At 37.8% G+C, this 27,970-nt stretch overlaps 3 protein-coding genes and 1 pseudogene across 3 annotated transcripts; all 4 read right to left on the bottom strand.

Moving 5' to 3' along the window:
- LOC116245932 (thioredoxin-like 2, chloroplastic) lies at window positions 1-6,052 on the bottom strand. The gene is made up of 4 exons (XM_031617556.2): window positions 5,688-6,052; window positions 4,840-5,022; window positions 2,163-2,327; window positions 1-286 (listed from the first exon to the last, which is right to left on the bottom strand). The coding sequence occupies exons 1-4, from the start codon at window positions 5,895-5,897 to the stop codon at window positions 149-151; spliced, it is 696 nt and encodes a 231-aa protein (XP_031473416.1). The 5' UTR covers window positions 5,898-6,052; the 3' UTR covers window positions 1-148.
- A 5,707-nt stretch (window positions 6,053-11,759) lies between these two features.
- LOC116246126 (PRA1 family protein F3-like) lies at window positions 11,760-13,526 on the bottom strand. The gene has a single exon (XM_031617833.2). The coding sequence runs from the start codon at window positions 13,368-13,370 to the stop codon at window positions 12,822-12,824; it is 549 nt and encodes a 182-aa protein (XP_031473693.1). The 5' UTR covers window positions 13,371-13,526; the 3' UTR covers window positions 11,760-12,821.
- Window positions 13,527-16,796: 3,270 nt separating this feature from the next.
- On the bottom strand, window positions 16,797-17,743 carry LOC116245951 (PRA1 family protein F2-like; annotated as a pseudogene).
- A 1,236-nt stretch (window positions 17,744-18,979) lies between these two features.
- Window positions 18,980-24,933, bottom strand: LOC116252041 (histone deacetylase 2-like). Its single transcript, XM_031626098.2, has 13 exons — window positions 24,771-24,933; window positions 23,869-23,924; window positions 22,511-22,628; window positions 22,290-22,352; window positions 22,036-22,104; window positions 21,520-21,686; window positions 20,999-21,063; window positions 20,861-20,907; window positions 20,696-20,740; window positions 20,225-20,275; window positions 20,003-20,089; window positions 19,372-19,459; window positions 18,980-19,282 (listed from the first exon to the last, which is right to left on the bottom strand). Exons 1-13 carry the CDS (start codon window positions 24,882-24,884, stop codon window positions 19,167-19,169), a joined length of 1,086 nt encoding a protein of 361 aa, XP_031481958.1. The 5' UTR covers window positions 24,885-24,933; the 3' UTR covers window positions 18,980-19,166.
- Window positions 24,934-27,970: the final 3,037 nt, after the last annotated feature.

The following is a 27,970-nucleotide window of genomic DNA, read 5'->3' as shown; positions in this document are numbered from 1 at the left end:
AAACAGAAACAATGGAGAGGATTTTCATTCAATTTTGCATTAAATAGAACATATTTAACGAGGATGTTACATTGGAAGAAATAAACCTTTCCAAATACGGAAACATTACAGATCAAATATATACCAAACCGCGTAACCTCTACAACAGCTACCGAGAGTTGGCTTCTGCTGGCTTGTCTTTTGCATCTGGAGATGCAAGAAGGTCTATGTTGCCGATGCCTGTAGGCTGACCGATGCTACATCGAGCAGTGTTGTGCATTGCAATGCAGTCTTTTATCTTCTGGAACTGCAGGGAAAAAGATTTGCACTGGCATTGATCAGACGAGCAAGAAATAGTTTATGGAGAAGTGACATAATACAAATGAGAAACAACAATTATCAGAAGAACTATACTGCGTTTCTGCTGATATAAGAGACAAATATTTTCATATGAGAGTGGTATTACAGCCGTGTGTGTACAGAACCATAAGATCATTATTGATCTCACACAATCAAAGGTGCAAAGATTGGCATCCCTACTTGTTTAAAGAAACAAAGGCTAGGACCTGAGAGTGTGAATGCAGTTTCAGAGGAAAGCCATACTCAATGATCGAAAAAGGAAAGCTACACCGTAAGTCTTCACACATGGAAAAGACTCATTTTGGAAAAGAAGGGTTTACATGTCTGCGTGCACGTAATGAGTATTCTTTTGCAAGCAATGTCAGATGTTATCGAGTCTAGTTGCCATGAAGAAACAAAGGTATGGGACACAACGGAGGTACGCTTGGTTCAACAGAACAATGTGCAGAAATTTAGAAAGGAAATACACGACTACGACAAGGCGTGCATTGAAGGTAAACCCAGGCCCGAACCTGCAGTCAAATCCCTTCTGTGTGCCTTCTGGACTAGGGTTGTTCACCCATAGCATCGGCTTGTGCAAGGTATGTCATCCATGAGTACTTCGGATGCACATATATATGTACACACACCAGAAGTGCCCTTAATTTGACATAATATAATCATATCGGCAGAGGTTTAAAACCATACTCTGGTTTATATTCAAAGGAAATAAGATGATCATTCTCTAACCTGCCAAATTTTGATGCACTGTTACCCATTTCATTTTTGATGCCCTTGATTTTTGTTCTTACATAAAAATTATGTCATTTAAAAGTCTTCATTTGTTAAATGAACTACGTAGTTCACATCTTCAAATTATTTTGATTGTCTATCCATTTAGCCAGATGGCTTTAAGGCAGGGAACATCGGGCGCATAACACTTGAGGCATACCAATCAATCTCTCTCTCTCTCTCCCTCTCTCTCTTTTCATACATACACAGTCAAACTTTTTAACTGATCCTACAAGTGTCAATCTAGACAACAGGATGAAGTCATCTACGATCAAATGGTTCAAATCTCCACTTTTTTTTTAGAAAAAATGCAGTCACTATAGATGATAATCACCCACTATCATTTTCCTCTTTTAAAAGGAAATGGAGACCTGAGCCACTGGATGAAAGCATTGAATGATTTAGTTTTGCCTTTGCAAGACCAGTTAAGAAGGCTGTCATGCAGGTAGTATGCCCTTGCCTGTACATGATCAGATTTATCTTCAACTTTTAAGTCTCTAAGCAATACATAATGGCCATTACCTTAAGAGCAAACACTTGAAAAACCAAACAGTTCCAACCCATTATGAATAAAAGCAACAATAAAACCAAGATTAAACTATAATGGGCTCGACAAAAATTCTAAATAAAAAAGAATGGATGATAACAAAATGAGATCAAGGTCATTAGAAAAAAAACAGACTAGTTAAACACAAAAGTTGATTGGCCAGGTAGTGTCCTGGAAATGTGATCATGTATCAGAAAATCATGTTGTATCAAATGGGACAGTTATGCTATTAAAAGTGACCATGTCACACAGAAACTTGGATGAACGACTGTTTGCTTGTGCAGTCGGTGAGAAATTTTTGTTCCAATGATCCTCTAGTCATTTATTTATAGATGCCATAACCATCTTCAGCACACAAAAAAAGGAGGCAATCAAACAGAAAAAAGTGTATGACATCAACAAATTTTATAGATCCTAAGAAGGTCAACAGATCCTTTCGGTGTTAAGGTTGATTAACCTAAACTTTTACAATAAAAACCAGAATTTAATATGTCAGACCACTAACCTTTACTAGTGAACAAGAAAAGGACTCCAATTGTCCATCAGTACCCCGATAGAAATGAAAATATGGGAGCACTCTAACATTCAGCCGCTTGCACATGGGTTTATTCGCATCAAAGTTCACTTTCAAGAAAAGGATTTCAGGATGCTCTTCAGCAGTCTTGCATAGCTGCAGCGGCCATGGGCTGTTAGTAGCTTCCAAAGTAGGTTATAATAAAAGCAATAGAAAAGGAAGTATCTAAGCAAATCAAGTCTTTGTCTCATCAGAATCCAAATGCAAGTTTATCAATAAATAAAAGCATTTCCATGAAGGACCACAGACCCACAAAAAACAAAGAAGTACCTATAAAAAATACTGAGGATTTGAATGCATTCAGAAAGAATGAAACTAATAATAAACAGTATATCTGTTGAAAGCAGCGGAGAGGAAATAAGACTCATGCTACTATAGAATAAAGTCCCATAAAAACCCCAGTGCCTATTTGGTAAGGAGGTCATTCTCTGTCAATGATGGCAGAATGCTGTACAATATAAGCATTATAAGTTTTTTATCAAAGAATGTGTTATCTGAAACTAAAGAGGTTGGGCTCAATCTGGGCCATTCTTTTTTCAACTATTCCTTCATCCTTCCTCTACTTTTCTTTTTCTTGTATCCGTTTTTCCTCGTATTCATCAGGGACACTGACTTTTCAGCATGTTTATGTAAATAGTGTCTGCAAATTCTACTTAAAACAGCTCTTCAGTTACTTTTCAATATTCTTATTTTTTTGTTCAAACGTGTCTGAGTCTTGGATTAGATGGCTGTAGGATTTGCAAACAGGTTGGACCTTGTTCGGGGGTCTAGAAATTTTCATGATTCTGGAATGGAATACAAACTCACCTGAAGTATATGGTCCTAGATCTGACCCATTTGCTTCCCATAGAAGTGGAGTCCATCACAATAAGACCGAGAGTGTAAAATAATCAGAAGTGGTACAAGAGTAACTGAATTTGGAGCACACCGATGCTGGCAATAGCATGTAATGACCTTTTTCAACATCTAGCAGGAGTGAATGACATTAGGCTTGTGATCATGTGGAGCAAAGCCCTACAGGGATGTGATACAACCACTTGCTGGAGCTATTGAATTGGTATGACAATTGGAAACTAATCTGTAGTAGCCTAGCTGAATGGTTATGGCTACCTGACGAAGTACCCAACATTCTAAAGCAAGAACCGTGACTGGACTAAGACCTCCATATTCATGGCCATCCAAATTGATGCCTTTAGTTTCCAATCAATGCAAATGGAAAAGATTAAGGCTACTTCTACAACAATAAAAGCAAGAAGAAAGATCGGATGCATAAATATGGTGTACATCGACCAAATGAAGAGGATCCAATTGTTTGGCTGGGAATGTCACATTTCTTGTTTATGAAATTGGAATATGGAATCAGGAGTGACTCCACTTCGAACGAGCACTTGTATATGTCGTCAGAAGCAAGTGTCACAGCATATCTTTGATCAAAACGCCTCTTCTTCTTCTATCAGACTGTAACCCCCAGGCTGGGACCTGAGGATGCCAGCAGTGGCATTACTCATCTAACATATGGAGCTATCGGTTGGAGAAACATTTACAGAAGTGAAGGCTAAAGGCCCGAAAGATGTCTGGAAACAATGTGAAACACATGATTTAAACGGACAAATGTCGCAACCAAAGTCATAGAGAATGATTTGTTAAAAGAAAGAGCTAACTTCACTAACAGAAGACACAGGTGATATGTACGATTTGACACCTATTGGACAGGAAATGCAACATAATGAAAACTTAAAAGAGTAGAAGACGGAAGAAGGCAGCATAAAATACTACAGGATTCTGAAACTTGTGGGAGAAACTAAAGCATTATCACAAAGGGGAAATTGAATTGGCTCCTATGGGAGTTTGATGATAATTATGAACACATTAAATCAATTGTATTGGTTGGGAAGAGTTACCAATTGTTAGGACTGTGAACTCCTCAAATGGAGGAATACAGGAAGAACTTGATCAGTAATGGCAGAGACACATGTGAGCTGGTGTGGGCAATTTCCCTCACCATATCATGGCCATTTAGTTATTTGCATATTGGTTACCCCTTAAAAGTTAAAATTTAATGTATTAGTGCCCCCAGTCAGAAATTTCTGGCTACGCCATTGGGTAGAATATATGGTCCATTTCCCAGTAAATGATGAGCTTTTCGTCTTTTCAAATATGAGTTATATTTATCCAAACAACTGAAAAGAAATCTCTCTTGGAGTTATCTTAAGGCAACTGACATCCATGACAAGAAGAAAATCCTTGACAAAAAATAGCATACATGTTGCTGGAAAGGTGTTTTTTAAATGATGTAGACCATTAACAGAGTGAAACAGTTGCATCTCAGAGTTCTTTAACTACTGAACTGAGAAAATAGCAGCAGTATTATCTCCTGTACTAAATGAATCCTTCTAATTTAAAGATGCAACTGATATGTCCCATCTGCACACCAAGTTCCTTTTATTCTGTAGAACTTATTCTCAGGTGTAATTGATTAAAATGTTCTTTCACATACATCTATCCTGAGAAGACTGCAGTTGACATCCTATCACATATCTCTGCAGGATCACCATATGAAAATTACAAAAGAATAATATCACAAGAAGGCTAATTAAATCAGAATCACCTTGGGAAAAAGTGCTCTGCAAGAGCCACACCAAGTGCCATAAAATTCCACAATTACAAGCCTATCACCGGCATCTCGCAATGCATCAAGGAACTCTTGAGCAGAGTGAATGTCGACCATGTTTGGACCAGCATTCTTCTCCCACCACTTCTGCTCATCACCCTCGGCAACAGAGTCACGAGCCTGAAGAATAAAAGTTTCCAAGAGCCAAATGTAATAAAGAAAAAAGAAGCACGCCATATGCAGCCATCTCTCAGAACAATAATGATGTAGAAGTACCAAAGAACAGAGAAATTACAGTACTCTCGTTAAAAGTAAAGCAGGCGAAGACCCCCAGAAATGGCTAGACCACTAATGCAATATAGAAGTATTAAGTTGGACAATGGCACTTCCAATAAGCAACAGATTGCACTTGAAACAAACAAATCCATTACAATTCTTAGAAAGAGAAAGTTTGGTTACAAACACGATTCTTTCAAAACAATTCCACGTAGTTGCAATCCAAGCTCAATATGAAACCGATTACAACTAGAGAGGAAATTCTTCCGTAGCAGAAAACATCCACTCAATTTAAACTCTTGACAGTTTCAATATCATATAATATTAAGAGATAATATTCTCCTCTAGATATGAAACCAAGAAATATACTACATCCCTTAATCAAGAAAACTGAACAAACTAGAAAACGGAAATAAACACACAGCGTGTACGCAATTTATGAAGCAGTAACGAACGAAGCCATTTAAACTTCTCGAACTTGCAAAATTCGACGAAGCCCCACGAAAGCCACCTTCGAATGAAAGATAATTGAAAGGCAGCAAATAATATTTCACCAGAAAACGACTCACCTTGACGTGAGAGGCACTCCTACTCCTTAAGAAACTCGAAAACTCGGTCACCCACAGAAATCTCTGGCTCGATTCTTCGTGCTCCAAACGCAAATTCCTGCTCAGTATCTTGGAGGGCAACGACAGCTTGCTGGAGCTAGCGGAGGGGAAAGGCAACACAAGAGGGGAATAGTGAAGGCAGAAGACTGATCGGTGAACAACATCCGCCATAGATTGAAGACAGAGAGAGAAGCCAAGGTTGGTCGTTCAGCCGTCAAAGGAAACTACCATCCATCCGGAGCCACATCTTTCTCACGATCCACCGAGAGGGAGAGAGAGAGAGAGAGAGAGAGAGAGAGGGCAATGGGTTTTCCCACGTTTGTCGATAGGGATAGATAAAAATCATCATCTCGCGTTCAGCCGGACACGTAGCAAGAGTTTAAGCGGTGGCTACCACTGCCCCACATCGAGGGGCCATGAGCCACGAGGCCAACGACCGACGTCATGTTCAGCCTCTCGCCATGCCTAATGCCTTCCTTAACCCCAGTTGGTCGAAGACTTTCATGATCTCTGTCATTTCCTACATTGCTTTGTGATTGGACTTAAAAGATCGTTAAATTGAAAGTCATCAAACAGATTTTGATACTTGGGTGCGTCTCTTATATGCTTAATCCTACCTTCTCATAATAAAAAAACGGAAAAAAAGATTATGGTGATTGTGATTTGTTACTTGTCTCAATCCTACTACAAGAATACAATAAAGCAATAGTCGGACGCACTATTTTAGTGCTGGTCCGGTTAAAATATTCAACATATAAGGGACAGGACGTGGAAAATAAGTTGGAAGCAGTTGATGAAGTTTAACTTTGATGCCTCGTCCTTTTTCTGCCTTGACAGAACCTTGAGTCCACAGAAAAAAATTGATGTACATGGGTAGAAAGGAGTCCGTTACTAGCAAATTTTCGTCACTATTGGCTGCTACGATCTGACTTTGGTCCTATTTCTAATGCATTTAGTGGTATCAAATTTATTTATTCTTACATTTTTTATCTAAAGGTGAGCTGCCATGCCAAGAGTTCCAAGTCCAGCCCATTTTCCTTGTAAATGAAAATTTTGCCTCAACAGCCTTGTCGTAGCAAAAACATGCCTAAATTTGATTTTCTTTTAATTACCCCTTTTTTATATGCGCTTTAGTGTTTAAATGTAACAACTTGACCATATCTTTGCCTTCATTTAAAAAAATGAGTATGTTTTCTTGAAGTTTTCCTTGTCCCCAAAATTGGAGGTGTTTCTAGTGGCACAGCTACTCAGTCAATGTTGTTTTCTGCTTTAAAATTGTGAGATCCTCCTTGAAAGTTGAAAGATGAAAAAAGAAGATTTAAGTTGGGGTTGAGATTCTCGTGATAGTTAACTTGAAGTTTTTGCTGTCCCCATTAACAGCTTCATCATCTTCCGGTGACTGACGTACGATTCCCAATAGTACTTTTTTTTAAGAAGAAATTCAAAGTCGCGGCTAAGAAATTATGATTTAAAGTCTTATGACCTTTGATCTCATGATCTCAAATCACTTTCCATCAACTAAAATCTCAAATTACTTTCGATCAACTAGAATGTTGCACATCCACCATTTGCAGTTCAAAGGACTAGGAAATGAAGATTGTACACCTTAATATTTAAGAATTGAAGATTTGTTTTCTGACGTGATTTCACTCTTCCTAACGAACTGGGGACTTTTACAAGGTACGAAAAGGAATATGACGAAAAGGCGTAGAAGAGAAGCCCCACCCCTAATAGCAGATTATATAATCTGACAAATCACTTTCAGAAAGTGGTAAACCTAGGTATGCAAGTAGATTGAATATATCGTATTTGTGAATCCGATTTTGAATCTATTTAATTGAATTTGATAGAGGAATCTCGATTTGATTAGCAATCTGCAGATTTGGATTCCGTATCCAAATCAGATATCCCACTAAAATCTGATAATGATTTGACCTGATCACCCATAAATATCAGATTGATGCTAGTCAGACTTGAATTTGGTTTCAGAAATCAAAGTCTGAATTCGAATCTAGATTTGACATCTGCCACTTTATGATTATAGCTTCACTGAATTATATGAGAAGCTTACAATTATACTTGAAACAGAAGAAATCGAACAACTGCTCAGAGGTAGCCTTGATGCGTATTCCTGAATAGGCTACATCACTGTTTGATTCATTTTGCAGGAAAACGTTTTCCACTTCAAGGATCGCTAGGCCAATAAGACAGTTGGAATAATGACGTTCAGGTTGAAGAAGGTTTGGTTGGCTGATCTCTATCTGCCTAGCCTTGGCTTCTAGCTAGCGATTCATGTGCTTACATATATTGGCCGGCAGCAAACAGGATCCATTGACTTCTACAAATAATTAGAACAGTTTCTTGGGTTCTGTTTTTTGTTCAATTTTTTTCTTGTTCATTCTTTCATCAGGTGATTCCTTGCTCACCATTCATATACAAATTTCCTTCCTATACGTTGTCATTTTTTTTTCCAGAGAAGAAAAGATTGAGCGACCAAAATGTCAGTTTCATTGCACAGATGAGAAAGCAACAGCTAGCGTTTAATTTAGCACAACTTTCTCTTTTCCATTCGAAACAATAAACGGATGATCTCAAGTCGGATGAGGCCCTACCACCATCAATTGATTAATCTATTCTATCCCTTCGAAGAGACTGTCATCATATGAACACAAATAAATTGCCCAGAGAAACAAAGATTAATTGTTCAAAAGTCGCTAAACAAGGAGAAAAAAAGGATTCAAGCTTTCATTGATAATTTGGCTTAGAACAGTTCACAGTTCTGACGACAAATAGAAGCTCAGGAGGAATAGCAGACAAGAGAAAAGGAGAAAAGGAAATGGAGGAGGCGAAGAAAAGCGGATAGGAACTTCCACCTGCAGTAAGGAAGGCCTCTGCAAGGGAAACCATGTCCATCCCTGAGATGGGGGGAACACATCATGCGCTACAGTATGTCAGTTCCACCACGATCCCCACCTGCTACATGATCCTTCACACACACACACACACACACACACACACAGAGAGAGAGAGAGAGAGAGAGAGAGAGAGAGAGAGAGAGCTCAATTGGGATAGCACCAAGCTTCGTTCCTGACAACCACAAAGCAGTAGAACCATGGTTTCTTCTCCTGCGCTTATAATTACGAAGATCCGCCTGAAGGAGTGAAGATTCTGAATAGGGCAGTCGCTGAGGAGCATGGCGGGTGTTCATGGCGGAGCCAAGAATACAAGAAGACTCCCTGCAACACATTTTCTTCATGAGCTGAAGCAACAAAACAGAGCGCGCTGTTATGTAGTGAAACCAAGCGGCAAAAGGAGAAAGCAAGCAATGCTCACCTTTAATTACCTTCCTTGTTTGCGCCTCTGGTTATTTTCTTTAACTTGAGCTAGAGAGAGAGAGACACACACACACAATACAGACTTCAGATTGCCCAATTGAATGCCTTCATTCGAGATATTTCATTTGGTTCGATGTATGCGATATCTTTCGACTTGATGGTAACAAATTGCCTTATGCAAAAATCATGATTTGGTTGTTATATGAAAGGAAAGAAAGCAATGCTACTTCTGCAGTGGGCTTTAGACGATATCCCCTTTATTAAACCTGACCAAGGTCTCAGATATAGAAAGCAACAACACATTTACTGGCATCCTCCATCAATTATAGGCGATATTTTGAAAATATCACACTTTTGTATAACATCTTTTATTGAAATTTTCAAGAGAGAAATTGCAGTAAAACACTTAAAGCAGATATATGCTCCCAAACATTTAACTTCAAGTTTCCCCAGAGTGCTGGTGCGGCCGCGCATCGATATAGGGCTATTCTTAGTTTTCGCGTGGTGGTTATGATGTCCTCGTAGTATTTACGAAGTATACTGCAATATTATTCACTACGATATATTCAAACGTGGCACTTAGAATTAAAAAAAAAATTACCTTTTGAAGTTCTTGGGAAGCAAAAAAGGAGTAAACAAAGATAGCATAAATTTGAAGAACTCATAAGGTCATCCATTTGGATGACCGCTCGACAAGAAGCATCTTAGGATTAATATTATACAGGTGGAGATCAAGTTAGAGAGTCTTTTACATCAAGGTGCATGAAATGCCCCCAAGCTTGATTTATTTACATGGCATGCAGTGGCAGAGGTAGAAAGTTTTCGTTGAGGGGCACCAATTCATGATTGGGTATGGTTAAATCTGAGTCCAACACATAATAATAAAACTTTTATAAAGGTTTACACAAGATGGGGTAGGCAGTTGTCCGCTCCAGTCACATGGTAGCTCCGCTACTGATGGCACGCAGTGCAATATTTTTAAGTATAATAGACCATATAGTACAACTGGTTAAGTGACTATAAGATGTTGTTTGGCAACAAGAACACTAAATCTACCTTAGTCTTTTTTATGAATTTGCCCAATTTTTTGAGCACTAAAACAAATATAAAATGCTCTTATGTACACTGCAAAGAAAAAGAGGCTTGAAAACTCCTCATTCCCCCTACTTCGGGTTTTTGAGTAGTACCCAATACTTGTGTGGGCTATGGTATACTTGTCGGCAATCTGACCATTTATAGTTTAGGAGAGTAGCACTCATACGAATGAAAACTAACAATGCACCTTTTACACAAACGTGTGTTTGACCAGCTATACTATGTCTCTTGGTGATCCGATCATTTACATTTCAGGAGAATAGCACTCATATGAATGGAAGCTAACAATGCACCTTTTACACGATCGTGTGTGAGTTTAACCAGCTATACTATGCCCTATGCCCCTTAGATCAAATACGAAATCTCGATAACCAAACAAAACAAGGTCACAAAGGTGATCACTATATAAAAACTATTAATACTAATAACAAGAGATTCCCTTAGAAACTTACAAACCACATCAGCTCGCGTAGTGAGCTTGAGCTGCTTGCCCCTTCACATCCGCAGCCCTTAGCAACATACAATTGATACACATGACAGTAGCCTTTACCTCTTTTTGTAGAGAGAAAAAGCTCGTGGTGGAAGTCTCAAGTCTCAACCACCTTCTACAATATAACCTTTGTATTTTTTATTTTTTGCTTTTTGTGAAGTGACTCCGAGTCCTAAAGCAGTGCAACCGACAATCGGCTCACGTTTAAAAGTACTAACAAAAATACCTTATGAAGACATAATTGGAAAAAATATATAAAGATAACTAAAACAAAAAAAAAAAGAATAATAATAAAAAGTAGCTGAAACGTAACACGTGGCACCCTGGAATTGGCAACTGGATGAGTGAGGCCTGCATCATGTGCCTTGGTAGCTAAGAATCAGGGTCGTTGTAGCAGGCAAAAATGATTGAAAATCTTGGGATTTTGGGCGTAGCTGAATCAAACAAGGTTATCTTGGTTTGAGAAGGAAAAGGAGGTCATCTGTTAAAAAACGAGGTAGTCTGATTCTGATGACAAAGCTACTACGATGTTAGCTTTCTCCAACTACCATTCAACGTTCCTCACCTATCCACACAATGAACAAGTTCCTTTGGCAAAAATCAAGTGTCAAATTTTCCTCCCAACTTCTTGCCGTCCAGTGTTAGGATTTTTCAATAACTGAAGATCTGAATTTATGCACCAAAAACTAGGGAATTCTCTATTGCTTGCTCCGCGAAAATCAAATCCATATTTCTTACTCATTTGGGTGCCAAAGGTGAAATTATTCTGAAAACCAAGGCTTACAACTTGACTTCGTACCTGAAATGGGTTTGACATTCGAGAGGTAGGGCTTTGAGACTGGGATCTACCCTACCAATGTAATTCAGATATCACTGAGTTCAATCAATGTATATATGTGTATGTTGATGTTTGACAACAGGGACAAATATCGAGTCCTATGATGAGTATGTTAGAGCAATTGAAGTGGTGGCCACTATCCAACAGAGTAAATCATGGAATGCCGAGTTCGATAGAGAAAATTGACATCACATACTTACTGATAAGTAGGCACATGTCTTGAGGATCATAGCACTGTCAAAATTTGCTTAAAAAGCATGCAAAGCCAGCAGAAGTGGACAAGAACCATCTTCCATTTTTTTCAACAGATAGAAATATACAAAAACCAAGTACATCAGACAACCATGAACAAGAAAGCTGATGTGCCCTTAAAGATGCTGTTGATATGAAAAGAAAGAAATGAAACAACATTCCGCTTCAGGGAAATATTAGATGAAACTTCGTCTAGTTACCCCGGAACAGTGAAGCTGAGATCATCTTACAAAGGAAGAATAAAGAAAAATCACAAGAATTGAAGAACATTGGCCGATGCCCCATGAACAGCAAATCTGATAAGCTCTCTTACACACGATTACTTGGGAAAGATGAAGCAGCATTCTGTCCATTTCAGAGAAATTCTAAATCTTACACATCAAATTTAACTACAATGAAGGGTGAAACTGTAATGCTGTTCATCACCGTTCCGATCTGGAGAACTGAATCGACAACACTTTCACAGGAACAGAGTAAAAGCACAACAGTAACGCTCTAGTTTATTTCCACGAACAGCATCCTGTAGATACTCAGTCGTACCTTGTTAAGTGGTAATGGAGGCAGCGCCAGCGTTCGATCTCAAAAGAAAGCCAGGATTCAGATCCATTGATGTACAAACTTAGACAACTAACAGAGGCATCAGCAGCACCCAATTGCATATTTTCGGAACTGGTTGAGCCGGTTGCGTGTCCGAAATCGAAAACTTTTCTCTAGCTTTTTTTCATTTTTGCAATATCTCTCTTCTTTCATCTTCCACATACTAGCCTTTGGAGTTATGAGAACAATCATTTACACTTTTTCTCCGTCTGGTTCTTGTGGGATCTATTTCCGCTCAGCTACATCCTCCCCAGAAGGAAAAATGATCCCGTAGAAAGAAAAGAGAAGAACCCAAAACATCAAAACTCAAAAGTTGGGAGTGAAGGCAGGAAAATTCTATAGAACAGCCTGCAATCTTAGAAGAAGCAGCCAACTCATGAATAGTGAAACCAGAGGAACGAAGGGACGAAGAAAATACAAACACCAAACAGAGAAAACAAACAGAAAACGCAAGATCAGATCCAAGATGCAGAGATACAAGGAAAAGCCTAAACGACAGGCTGGGGGCTTAGAGAAGCAGTTTCCTCTTCATGCACAAACAGGTCATCCGTCTTGCGGAAAACACCATGAAGTACAATAATTGCAAGGCCAATGGCGAGAGAAACCACAACATTCAGCGTGACATGGGTAAGAAGCAGAACGATGATCGTTATGATAGAAAGCGTGATCAAAATGATTCGATCATCAATCGTGCGTCCGAAGATCACAAGAGGCTCATCACGAAAGAAGTAGAGGAAAAACCAAAGCACAAACATGACCAAGAACACTATCAAGGAAATTGGATGCCATAGCAAGCTCAGGAAGACTATGATCAAGACGATGATTGCATAATTAACGCGAAAGTAGCCCAGATTTCTCCTGAATCTGGCCAGAGCATCCCTGAAGCCCGATGGAATGCCTAAAGCGTGCAGATGTACCATTTCTCGCCATGGCCGACGTGTAGCCAAGATTGATCTGCCTCGTTCCTTGGCCCGAGAGAGGAAACCAAGCCCGCTGCTCTCACTAGAAGATGTAGGAATGGCACCATAGTTTGACATGACTCTCCAACTGCAAAATTCAGATAATACCCAAAAGGGATGAGGACTACTTGATCTTGATATAGAGAGCTAGAGATCTTATCATAGGCATCAACTGGACAAAGAATCTGGGTGCATAAAATCTCTTATATATATCCAATTGGGTTCTCTCTGCATTTGGCTAGTGGTTAAGCACCCACCAAGATCTTGATCTTGACCTTGAACATGACTGAAGTACCCCTTGATTTCATGAAGTTTGGTAGCTACAATAGCTTAACATATGGGCACTTGGGTAATTTCTGTTTAATGATTTAGGTAGGCAAACCTCACAACTACCATTCATAGTCACAGATACATTGGTCCAGGAGCACATGGCATAAGGCTGTGTGCTGGGTGATTGCTGGGAAGGGCTCTCCATTAAAAATTGGAAATTCCCATTCTGCAGGTCCAACTTTTGGCTGTAAACCTGAAGACAGACCTCACATTCCAGAGTTCTTCTAATACAGGCCCAACTTTTGCTGAAAACTGCAACAAAGACCCGAGATTAAGCAAAAACAGAGGCCGTATTCAGAATAGGGGGTCCCTTTTTGGGCTTATGATCAAGAGTTGGGTTTCTGAATGAAAATCTTTTCCTAATAATTTGAGAAAAGTTTAGTGAAAATGTACTCAATGGGGGACTACATGTAAGAGAAACCCTGGTCATGTGGGCTCAATCATGCATATGATAAAGGTGTGTGATGGTCCGTCTCTGGCTCTTTGAGTTCTTTTAGTGGATATGTCCAGCTTAGGCACTGCTCCTTTCTGGTCAGGCCTCAGTTTTTTAATATTCCAAATGGTGGGGAGCCTATAGAATGGTGGGCACCATCCCACATGCAAAGCATGGGGTCATCTGGACCTCAAGGAAGCATCAGCATCAGCATCAGCAGTCAAGCAAATCTGCAGTTTGAAGTCCACAGGTAAAGAAGTTTGATTGGCATTGCTCAACCTTGTTGATTTGATACTTTTTGGAAGCTAATTGTTGTTATTTCTTTCTTTGTTGTGATGCACCTTTAGTTAGAATCCTCTGCGATGAAGATCATGAATGAATACTGCTATCACCTGTTTGGATCCAACAGAAATTTTGAGCATATCACTTCTAGGAAATCAAAATGAGATCCCTTAACTGATGCACTTGGGACAGTTCAGTATTCATGTTACAGATATGTAGTATTATTTCCTGCTGCAAGATAACATTTCTCAGTTTATTTCATTTTTCTAAGTTATACAAATTGATCAGACACTTTGCTTCAATTAAGACATGTCCAGATCAATCAATTTTTTCAGCCTTCACTCGGGCAGTGTGATTAGCCATTTCCTGATAAGGGTCGGCTATTTGGTTAGTGTTTGGATGACAACATGAAACAGAATTTTAAAGCCAAAACAGTTTTTTTGTAGTGTTTGTAGAACACTAAAACCAGGTTTTTTCAAAAATTTCTTCGACAAAACCTGGTTTCCAAAAGAGATCGAATAACCTGGTCCCTAGGTTATTCACAAGAAGATGAGTTTTAGGTCACGAATTAATTTTAAAAAAAAGATAAAAAAAATATTTTTTCACAAAAATCATTTATAACGGGTTAAAATGTCAAAGCAGGTAAAAGAACAAATTTGTCTTTTTTTATTTTTTAAACACGAGTAATCTTCCAAACAATCTTAAAAACTTGTTAAATATGATTTAAGCAAAAGTTAATTCACTTCCTAGATTAAATGCATTAATGAAAGATTAAGAAACTTGAGAATCAAATGAAGATGTGGGGAGGGAGGAGAAGCCGTTCACTTGCATTCTTTCGAAAGCCAATAGCGAGATGCGGTAGGATTTGGAGTAGATGATGGGAATCTGCTTCCACAACATACGTCAAGATCAATACACATCAAGATCGCTAGATATATAGATAGAAAAGAACAAGAATGGAGGTAATAATGATGATCATAAGATGTTCTGAGTATATATCTTTTGTAACATGATCTAGCACCTGAAAAGACAGGTCTCTAGTTCTCTGCGTCTTAAGTGGTAATGTATGACATTCAAGCTAAAACCATCATTGATGCCGATGCAAGATAGGATCCCAAAGGCAGGGGGACTAAGGGAGACCTCTTTTGGGTTGTCAACCTGATGCTCGCTCAGGATATGCTCTAGTAGTTCATGTTCAATTGATGCCTTCATAGTAATAAATAAGACTCTTTTTGCTTTTAGCAGCCATTTTTTGTTGGCATCTTCATCAGTAGGGATTTTTATATTTAATCCCAATCGAACGTCCCGCAGCTCTCGTTCTAAAAATATGACTTAGTGCAGACTTTCCAATATCCATAATTACTAAGGTTAAACATTTCATTGTAACTGCTAATAAACCCACTTTGCCTGAATATGATATCAAAGCATCTTTATGGAATAACACGTACTATTACACTTAACAAGTTCAGTGTATAAGTCGGATGAACTTGCAGCTGGTTCTAGATCACTCTTACACTAAACTTACTCTGATACCAATTATAGGAAAAATACTAGACCTGGATAAACTTTGATACGAATTCTAGATATTATCCAAATCCAAATGAGGCTTTAATGTCTCAAAAATTTAATGCAAAGAAAACCCAATAATTGAAATATGACACGTGGCCCCCTCGAATTGGTCACTGAGTATAATTACAACAAATTACATTAGAACTCCATAGGTCAGACCTGCATCATGTGCCTTGGTGACTGAGAATCAGAGTCGTTGTAGCAGGCAAAAGGTATTGGAGCTCTTTGACTCTCTATGACTCCAAGAATTTGTCTTCCACAAGAAGTAGTTCTTGTGGGACAGTTTAATAGAAATAAAGTTGGCCACGTTCACAGTAAAGGGATATGGATACTTAGCTGCTGACAATGTCATGATGTCGCCCTGATAAGAAAAGGTGCAACAACTAGGATCAATAGATCTGCCGGTGAGAGCTTTCAGGCTCTACTACCATAAAAAGGGAAGATAAAACATAAACAGGGGTTCATAAATTTCTTCCTACCACACGATCTCAATCATCAACTCCACGATGACTGGTTTCCTTAGTTAATTTTATATACATTGGTCAAGAAAATTCAAATTCAAAATCAAATCAGGCTCCTTTTCCATATCTTTGTCATATTCCATCACAGTTTACAAACATTGAGATTTGTTCTCTTAAATCTCTCATTTTCTTTTGAATAGCTTGAACCGACGCCATCTTGGGCTGGCTGTATTTTTGGAAGACTTTTCTCCAGCTCCTTACCTTTTTCTTCTTTCATCTTCCACACACTAGCTTTTTGAGTTATGTAAACAATCGTTTACACTTTCTCCCTGTTTGGTTCTTGTGAGGAACTATTTCCGCTCAGCTACATTCTCCCCAGAAGGAAAAATGCTTTCGTAGGAAGAAAAGAGAGGAACCCAAGACGTCAAAATTCAAAAAATGGCGATGCATGCAGGAAAATTTCTATAGAGCAGCCTGCTATCTTAGAGGAGGCAGCCAACTCATGAAATAGTGAAGCAAGAGGAAAGAAGAGACGAAGAAAACACAAACACCATACAGAGAAAGCAAATAGTAAACGCAAGATCAAATCCACGATGCAGAGATGCAAGGAACAGCCTAATCGACAGGCTGAGGTCTTAGAGAAGCAGTTTCTTCTTCATCCACAAACAGGTCGTCCGTCTTCCGGAGAAGAGCATGAAGAACAATAGTTGCACGGCCAATGGCATGAGAAACCACAAGATTCCGAGTGACGTCGGTAAGAAGCAGAACGATGATTGTTGTGATAGACAGCGTGATAAAGATGCTTCGATCATCAATCATGCGTCCGAAGATCACAAGAGGCTCACCACGTAAGAAGTAGATGCAAAACCAAGCCACAATCATGACCACGAACACAATCAAGGAAATCGGATGCCATAGCAAGCTCAGGAAGACTATGATCAAGACGATGATTGCATAATTAACGCGAAAGTAGCCCAGATTTGTCACGAACCTGGCCAGCGAATCCCTGAAGCCTGATGGACTGCTAAAAGCGTGCAGATGTACCATTTCTCTCCATGGCCGACGTGTAGGTAAGATTGATTTGTTGCTCTTTTTGACCTGAGATGAAATCAAGCCCACTGCTCTCACCAGAAGATGTTGGAATGGCACCATAGTTTGTCATTATTCTCCAACTGCAAAATTCACATAATACTCAAAAGAGATGAGGACTAATTGATCTTGATATACAGAGCTAGAAATCTTATAACAGGCATCAACTGGACAAGCAATCTGAGAGCGTTGGAGCTTTCTTATCTATATCGAAATGATCGGATCCCTCTGCATTTGGCTAGTGGTCAGGCACCCAGCAAGTTCTTGATCTTGAACATGACTGAAGTACCCCACGATTCCGACGAATTTTGGTGGCTAGAATACCTTAATATACGGGTGCTTGGGTCATTTCTGTTTGAGGATTTAGGTAGGCTACGGTATCTTCTTCCTGACAACTACCATTTCTTGGTGTCAACAAGATTAAGCTTGTTCCTTTTGACACCAAAATCAACTTGAGGGGGAATGATAAGACCATTCACAGATGTATTGGTACAGGAGGACATGGCATAAGGATCTGTACTGGGTGACTGCTGGGAAGAGCTTACAATTAAAAATTGGAACTTCCCGGTTTGCAGGTCCCAACTTTTGGTTGTAAACCTGAAGACAGGCATCTCATTTCAGTGCTCTTCTAATACGGGCTCAACTTTTGCTGATAACTGCACTAAAGGCATGAGATAAAAGCAAAAACAGAGGCCGAATTCAGAATATGAGGTCCATTTTTGGGATTATGATCAAGTGCTGGGTTTCTGAATGAAAAACTTTTCCTAATAATTTGAGAAAGAAGTATATTGGAAATGTACTAAATATGGAGTCCTGCATGTTAGAGGACGAGTTTAGTCATGCACATGACAAATGTGTGTGATGGTCTGAAGTTAGGCTATAGAATAGCCGTCTAGGTGGGCACCTGGATTTCAAGGAAGAATCACTATCAGCAGTTTGGCAAATCTGAAGTTTGAAATCCACAGGTAAAGTTGTTTAATTGGCATTGCTCAACCTTGTTGATTTGATATCTTTTGGAAGCTAGTTATTGTTATTTCTTTCCCTGACGTGATGCACCCCTAGTTAGGTTCCTCTGTGATGAACATTATGAATGGCTACTGCTGTCATCTGTTTGGATCCAACAGAAATTTTGAGCATAACAGTTCTATTATTTCCTGCTTCTAGACAACACTTCTCTGTTCAATTTCATTCTTCTTATCTGCAATTGCAAGTGATCCAGCTTGACACAGCAGCCAAATTTAAACAAATGAGGAAGAATAAGAGATTAGACTGAACAGTTCATCATGAAAAATCCTCACTGATACCAATCTCATATTGACATAGCCCTTCTGCTTGAACTCGCTTTCTAGTCAATACAATCAGGTTGTAGACCAATCTGGAAAATTATTTCATGGGTCAGCCACTCTTTCTTCTCTTGGGAAAAGCTATTTGAGAAAAGAAACACAACATGTCATTGATGGAACCATGCCATTAACTCATGGACAGATTATGTCCAAGATACATAAACAAGAGAATACAAGATGAAGTGTAGAATATGAGGATTTATTTGAACATTGAATTGGTTTATAAAGATCACCCAAAGAAGGTGCTCCACAATGCTCTCTTACGAGATAATATTCCAGAAGAAGTCCTCGAACTTTTAAGGAACTCCTTCCTCTTAAATCTAAAACAAGAATTACACAAAATGCAAGTAGTGCCTGAGATTGTAAGTTACACAAACTGACCAGACACTTTGCTTTCAGACATCTCCAGATCAATCAAATTTTTTGCTTTTAGATTTTTTATAGAATTTGCTATAACTCGAGCACTTGACTTCAAGTAACCACCTGCACCATAAAAAAAAAGGAACAACTTTAATGCGTTTTTTTATTTCATCAAATAAAATGTAAAGGAACCAAAGAAAAAAAAGGGTAACCTGAGGTAAGCATCACAAGTGGTATGTTTCTTCGTCTTGCAAATTTAAACACCTTCTCATCTCTAGCAATGATCCCGTTCGGGGTGACCTGCACGAACAGGTTTAAAAGGATCAAATTTGAGCTTGCGCTTAGAAATCTGGATCTAAAATCCAAAATATTAAGGGCAGATTACTTGCAAAATGATACAAGCCAAAAATGTCTCGTGATGTTATCTACAAATGTAAATCTTGTTCGTATCGTTATGTACTTGCAATTACAATGAATCTCTATAAAGGTAATTACAAGGTAAACTCATTAAATAAACTACAGTTAAATAAATGAAAGGCCTAAACAGCACAAACTAATCTTTAAAAAATGGCTAAAAAATTGTTTTTATTTTTTCACAAAACCAATTTTTGAAAACAAGTTTTTATGAGGGTGTCATCCAAACACACCTTGATGTCAGAATTTCTACAAATTGAATCTCTGTTCTCCACTTTCTACAATAAAACAACGGTTAAAAAAAAAAAATTATCTTAAATTTGGTGAATGTTAAAATAGATATAAGTTTATGGCTGAAATCCCAAAGAAAGAAATTTTTCTTAGTTATAAATCATATTAAATTCAAATAACATACAGAAAAATGCTCACCTTTAGTCTTCCCAAGGGATCGCCATCCAAGATATCCGTTCCAGCATTGTAGACCACTAGCTCCGGATGAAATGCCCTTTCTGCGGCCTAAAGGAAATCATATTTTATAATCCACACAAAAAATGCTTCTGCGTGTATGCTTGTGTATAATAATAATAATATTGTAGAAGAAGAAAGACAATATTGTTGATTGAAAGAAACAAAAGATAAAAACAAGCATACCTGAAGTGCATTTTCAAGACATTCAAGATATTTCTCGGTTGTTGTTCCGCTCTGCAATTTTCAATAAAATCCATGTATATTTAACGTATACAATGAAACGCTCATAACATGCAATTACATGGCAATAATAATGCTAAAAATGCACAACATGCTGAATTTTAAATCTTTTTTCTTTATGAATGTTTTTTTTATTTGCCACAGAGCTTGTGATAAGATGTTGAAAGTTCCAAGATCAAAGCAGGGGAATACTTTCAGTATCGTAAATATTGGTCCTTCAAGTGCTAATTCAAAGAATATAAAATTTGCCAAACATTTTCATGGAATAAAAAGAAGAAGCGTAACATATTCTGATTACGGATAATAATATCTCAGAGACTGTTTAAAATGACATGCATAATCCATCGAATTGAACTAAAGAATTATTTTCAACGCATTTGTTCTAAAGACTTGGCCATGAGAGAGAAGGCTTACCACCAGCTCAACCTTTTGATTAATAAGCTTTCTTGCTTCATAATCCTAAAACAAATTAGATCACAAAAAAAGTTATATTCTGTAAATTACAAACAGGAAAAGAAGAAAAAACCCAAACTTCAAAAGGAAAAGAACGGAATTACGGCATTGAACTCGAGAGCTTACTCGTGGATATATGTTTTTATTATACACGTCAAGTATGTAAACTCTTCCTGTACAAAGCAGAAAGATCAATTTATGTTAGAAACAAAGATAAGAGACATTATATATTTAGTAACTTAATTTAAGAGGGTCAGGGAATACCGTCATCTGCAAAATCTGTTGCATGACCATTCCCTTGATGGGCATCAAGATCTATAATCATCGCCCTTCAAAATATCAAAGACAAATAAAACGTTTAAAAATGAGTTATAAATATTGGGGTCGATATTGAATAACATTTTTTCCTGTCTTTCAACGAGGGATTTAAATGCATCTTATTACTGATTCGATTTCAAATATGTTTTGTTGGATTTGGTAAAAAAAAATCCAGATCCGATTGGCAACTGAGATTTGGATCGAGCATGCAGTTTCACAACCAATCATGAATCCAGGTCCAATACCCAACTGGGATTCCACAAAGATTTGACTCAATTGCATGGAAATGTCAGATCTTATAGGCCTCAATGAATTCAAGTCCAAATCCAGTTCCATAAATCCAATTAAGTGAATAAATAATTTCATCAGGTATACTTTTTTTGTATTCTTTTTTTAAAACATTGGATCAAAAATTTTGTTTGAGTAATTAAATACATGAAATTGTGAAATATTGAAGGGGGTTCTACCTGGTAATATTTAGGCATTGAAATGCATAACGGATGCAAAGTGTGATGTCTGCGTATGCACAGAATCCACCGCCTTTCTCTGCGCAGCCGTGGTGAAAACCACCGCCAACGTTGATGGCCCAACCTCGCTCCTTCGCCAGCTTCCCTGCCAGAACCGTACCACCCACCTGTGATAACTCATGTTCAACAATCTACGACCAATTCTAGCTCACGGCATCTTCCAACACTAAGGCAGTGGCCGAACCACATGCAGGCTCGTGGGGGCAGTTGCCCACACAGCCCTACAAAAGGTTTGCTTTTACATATTAATGTTCTTTCAAATTTTTGGTCACTTATATATATATATATATATATATATATATAAGTACTGGCAATGGAAACAGTAACATACTGTTTTATGCATCTGCCCTAAAGATTGCTGGCAGCAGATTCACATAACATTGTATTATGTGGTGAATTATTTTTTTCTCCAGAAGTAACTATGATCGCATGATGTGGCTTTTGAAAATATTGTACCTGCTTGCGCAGTGGGCGTAGGATCCGCTGTTGAACAATGTAGTTTGGAAGAAGAGAAACTGCTGAAATCTGATGTGCAAACAGTAGGTTACCAATCAATTGTCATTAAATCTAAGTATGATATGACAATTTTTTTACCAATGTGGTGAAATTAGATCCATGCTAACATTCATAAGCCATCAAATTAAGCATCCTAATTCAGATTATGACCAACATCAGAACATATTCAAGCAGCAATGTGACTCAAACCTTACCTTAATTATTTCAGACACATTCGCACTCTTCTTCAGGCTCTTGAGATATGCATTCGAATGCACCTTGATCAGATAACCAAATTCATAACCGATCAATAATTGAATGAAGGGATAGTAAAAAAGCAGAGATCTTCTTATGACTATTTCAAAGAACGATCAAGAGAGAAAAACAAAAAAAAAGACTGACATTGATTCATGAATCATGGGCAAATGAACTTTACCACAAGAAGATCATCTTTGGAAGCCGAAACCGGCTTTACGATTTGGGTTTTGCTCAGAATCCCTTCTTCAATGAGGAATCGGCATATACGGGCTCCTTTGCAACAATCGAACAGGTGCCTTGATCAATTGAAGAAGAATGGCGGAATTAAGATGAAGAAAAAAGGGCTCAGGAGAGCGACTTAATGTGGAATAAAAGAAACAATAAGATGAAAATCTTCAAGAAAAATTTTTTAAAAAATGAACTTAATTAATGAAAGTAGTAACATCTGTGAAGTTATTAACTTAACCCACATATTACTCTTATAAGGTGATTGGTATAGTTTCACTGCCCGTAGGTGATTAAGATTAATTAAGCAAAAAAAAATTAGTCCAGTTAACTATTCACTTTCTGGCATTTTTTTTCTTGAACAAGATATGGATCAAGGTTCTTCAGATCTAAATCTGTTGGCATTTAATTCTGAATCTGGACCACAACAAAATTGGATCTTGATCCCAGAGCTGTTGACCAAAATCAGAAAGCAATCAGATCACATCTCGGAACAAAAACCAAATTTCTTTCAATAAATTATGAAAGTGATTTTTAGAATAAATTTATAGAAAATTAAATTTCGAATAATTATAGATAGGTTCCCGGCCCTTTATCAATCATTAAGAAGCTAATTGCTCTTATTACCACTAGATTTTGATAATAAAGATTCCAATGTTTTATTATTTTCATGAAATGAAAGTCGAAGCAAGTTTGGTACTTGTAAAAATATATTCACAAACATGTTTACATTTTGTGTATAGTAAACATAAAAAAATTACATAAAATAAAAGGTTAAAAGGAGAAACGTAAACTTTGGAAAGTGGCAAGGAAGATGGGGACTACTATGAAAACGTATTGCATGTCATTTATTATGAAAGAAGAAAAAGATGAAACAAATTTTTTTTACTTTGTCGAAAAGGAGATGAATCCCGTGTGATGTAAAGGCAGGACCAACCGCTCATTTTCATGGCGCAACGTACCCATTCAACAGTCTCATTCAGTTTCAATTTATTTACAAACATAAAACTCTTTAAAAATGACATTGAAATTGAAAGATGTGACTTTTCCTTCTCACAGAATGCAAAACCGCCTAATTAAAAGCGTTTATAACGGGTTAAAATGCCAAAGCAGGTAAAAGAACAAATTTATCCCTTTTTTTTCATTTGTTTAGATTCAAGAGTGACCTTTCAAATACAATCCTAGAAACTTGTCAAATATAACTTAAGCAAAACTTAATTCACTTCCCTAGATTAAATGCGTTAATTAATGAAGGATTAACAAACTTGAGAATCAAACGCGGTGGGGTAAGTGGAGCAGCCGTCCACTTACATTCTTTCGAAACCCAAGAGCGAGATACGGTAGGATTTGGAGTAGATGATGGGAACCTGCGCTCACAACATATTATGTCAAACATTAATACACATCAAGATTGCTAGATATATAGATAGAAAAGGAGATGAATGTTAAAAAGGATTTAGAACAATAATGGGGGACATAATGACCATTATAAGATGGTTTAATTATGTTATCTTTTTTAACATAATCTACGCAATTTCTAGCTAATTGCCTTGTCGAAAAGAGAAGAATGATGAAGTTCTAGAGAAGAGGCATTTTGATGGTGCAACTTTTCTAGAACCATCCAGCCCAAAAGAGCAACATGCAACGCACAACTGCTGTTATGAAACAATTATTGAAGGGATTCTAAGGAAAATGTGTCCTCTAATGGGATCGCACATAACAATCTATGAGTGAGGCGCATATGGAGCATAAGTTCGTGGGAAAATAATACATTTCTTGAGAAGATTTACTTCACAACTTCAAAGCTCAAGGAGAACACGTGATTAAACATATCATGCTGAAAAAATAATGTGCACAACACATGGTCAATATAGTCAACTACTTTGCTGTGTATCATGCAAGATATATAAAACTTACGAGCAAAAAGATTGCAAGAGAGGTAAACTAGTTTTAGACAGATGAACTACATCCAAGATCTTACTGAAATGCCAAATTGGCCAAATTGAGCAAAGTTGCACTATGTACACAGGCTTTTTCACCTGTGTATCATACACATGCTCATGTGGCCAAAGGGAACACATGTCATGCACCGAGGGCTGTCCACAGTGCACCCTTTAGGAAATATAGACTAGCAAGACTAATACTTTTACTATGAGACTCTTCACTTCCAAAACAACAAACTAACAAATGAGGACAGCTGAACGATCTTATACCTTGGTGGGTGGGACATCAAAGTATAGTTTGGATGAATAGATGCGCTCGCTGCGAAGACTTTCGACCCTGGACGAAGACGACGAAGAGGAAGAGGAATGGTTAGCCATTGCCATCGCAGGGAGGAGGAGGAGGAGAAGAGAAAAAAGGATGGGAATTCTGCCTCAATATAGGAGATGAATTTATATATATGTGTCTGTGAAGTTGATGATCTTGGGGTAGTAATGATAATAATGGTGCTGAGCTAAGATTGATAGCGTTATGGTACATTTCACAGTGCAAGAACATTGATTGTGGACGGTACTGGATGGTGGAGTTTAATATATACTGAAGCTACAAAAGTGTTTCTAAGGAAATTGTGAACTAACTCTTCACGTGAAAGGTAGCCAACTATGAGAAGCACAGGATAACATCATATCATCTGCCAAATCAGATCCCTAAAATACTTCAATATCTTGGCCCTCCGCTCTGGTTGTCGAGAGTCGCCATCGCAAGCAATGCCGGTTACATTACGAGCACTTATGTGGAAAATAACGTTTTGCCCCCACAGTAACAAAACAATACAGTTAGGAATCACTTTACACATTATATATATATATATATATATATATGTGTGTGTGTGTACTCCAAATCGGTTTGACGAAACTTCTAACAACACTTAAAACAATATAAACATGGGGTTTAAACTAATAAAACACCTATAATTATGTGAATTTATTGTTTGATTATTATCATCTTTTGCTTTATCAAATTTTCTCATGTTTAATTGTTGCTAGTTTAATTTATATATATTGGTAAAAGCTAGGTCACCAGTTTAATTTTCGTAGGTACTACTCCTGTTGACAACAAACTCTGGATGTACTATCGTGCTATTCACTTAGGTTCCAAAACAGCCTTGGACTCTGAGGGTGAGAGGGAAGCAGGGGCACCCAATTCAAAGAAAAGTAAACTAATGGTGCAATCAAAAGAAATTAAACACAAACTACCGTGGAACACTGACTATCTTGTAAATATTACCTTGTTGAGAGTAACTGAACACAGTCTGCGTTCAATTCAGCAGTTCTTGGTCACCGAAGCCGGTTATATACGTTTTACTGTGCATGAAAACTTCGTGTGGTTTGTGACAAAAATGCTTGTGGTGAATAGAAAAAGAAAACTTTTTGTAAAAAAAAATTGAAAACCGTGAAAAGACTCAAAAGAACATTTATTTTTTGATAATTTAAAAAATATCTCATTTTTCTTATGGTGTATATGTGTTGCGTGTGCCAAGCGGCGCATGCACCAACTTCTCCTTAGTCACAACCACAGAAGACCCCAACTTACACAACTACCAGAAGTACACGGCCTTTAATTTTTTGAATCTCACATGCAAGAGTCAAGAAGAGCTTTTAAAGCCTTGATAATGGCATAAACTGGTCTGACCTTATGTAGCCTTGGTGAAAGATATAATTGCCTCATGACCTTCGGTAATATAGAGTTAAGAAATCATAGATGCGTTTGATTAAGAAAAAGAATCTTCCATTCCCTAAATGTAGCTCACTGATTACTCTTACTTCAGCGAGTCGCAGGCGAGAAATTGATGCATCTTTCTATTAGCAAGACCTAGGCTCGGCCCAACCCGGTCCCACCTGATTTTAAAGAAAAATAAATAAAGTTATTTACTATAAAAAAATATTATATTTAAAATAAAAAGTGTACAAAAATATATAAAATATAAGTTTATAATGTATAGACATACTTTTCGGTTTTGAATAAAAATTAATTTAATGAAAGATACCAAAATATAACGAGGATTAGTCCTATGGACTCTCACTCAGTCAGCCTCTCTCTCTTAAACTTAAACGCACACACACATTCTTCGTGTATATGAGATATTTATAAGATAGGAAGACAATTATGAAGTTGAGTTTCTACTTAGTTGGCGAAGTTAATAACAGAGGTCCCAACCTTTTCATCACAGTCTCACTTCATAGTCTACCACCTTTTGCGTCCAAGTGTTCTTTCTTTTCCTCCTCTTTTCATAAATAGAACGGGACCATCGGCATGGGCGCATTCGTTCGGACAACTGTCCATGGTCTCTCGTGGATGTAAGGCTTCCAGCCCACCAGAAAAAAACTGCTTTTCTCCACTCTTCTTAATTAGGCCTCTTCCCAAAGCTAGCCTCCATCTTCAGCAATAAATTTTTTTAATTCATACTTCCCAAAACTAGTCTCCATCGATCATGTGTTTGCCTTTATGATTTTACATAAATTCAAATGTGACATAATACGTTCATGCAGAGACGAGTGAATGGTTAAAATTTGTGTTTTCAATTTGAAGAATGTAATTTTTTGTGTTTACTTAAGGGAAACCATCTTCCGTGTAGAACTCAAAGGTCAAACCCTTATGTCTTTAAAGTTCTTGCTTGCTTTGGAGTCTGGGTAGGCTTACGATACATTCTTCAACTTTGGTGTCCCACTTGTCATTGTTTGCAGCCTAAAAGAGTAGCAAGCTGACCACGGGATTCAAACTTTGTGAGCCACTTTGCCTCCCTGGTTGCATGAGACTACTTGAAAAAATGTACTTTTTTGAGCTCAAATAAAACTACAAAATTATTAAGTATGGTGTTTTATTTTCAAATAAAGAGCAATTTTAGCTGCCTCGCTTGTCTTTGGATTGTCGGGTGCACATGGGTGTTGGAAAATTTTTTTCCCTCAAAGGCAACCCAGTACTGTTCATAACTCTTGAGGCCAGATAACTTGTCTCACCATAAACATGCCTGTACGATTCCAATTCACTCTACAAACATGCATGCCTCCATATTTTGAGACTTTCAAAATAATCGGAGACAAACTTATCCATGTGTGGTCGAGTTTCAGTCCATTGGTGTTCGGATTAGTTAGATTCAAGGTGCACGCGGAAACAGGGGCTGCTGACAGGGGCCATGGCCCCCTTAATATAACTTTTCTTGAAAATTCTATATGTAATTTTGAAAAAAAAAATCGTTTAAACTATGTAAAATTTTGGGAAGCTATATTTCAGATCATGTCAAAATTTTGGAAATATGGTTCGGCCTCCCTTATGAAAAATTTCTAACTTCATCCTGCACGCAGTACTCGGAAAGGATCCGATCAACCTCTTTTAGGTAAAGTTCTTTTAGAATCATTAAATCAGTCAGCGAACTGAGCTATACAGGTGGGTCATGTGCCCTAACCAGGCCGAA

This window comes from Nymphaea colorata, chromosome 1 (genome assembly GCF_008831285.2).
Source record: "Nymphaea colorata isolate Beijing-Zhang1983 chromosome 1, ASM883128v2, whole genome shotgun sequence".
In the NCBI taxonomy this organism is placed as follows: domain Eukaryota; kingdom Viridiplantae; phylum Streptophyta; class Magnoliopsida; order Nymphaeales; family Nymphaeaceae; genus Nymphaea; species Nymphaea colorata.
Note: the sequence above shows the minus strand (reverse complement) of the source record. Positions and strands in the feature narration are given on the sequence as shown.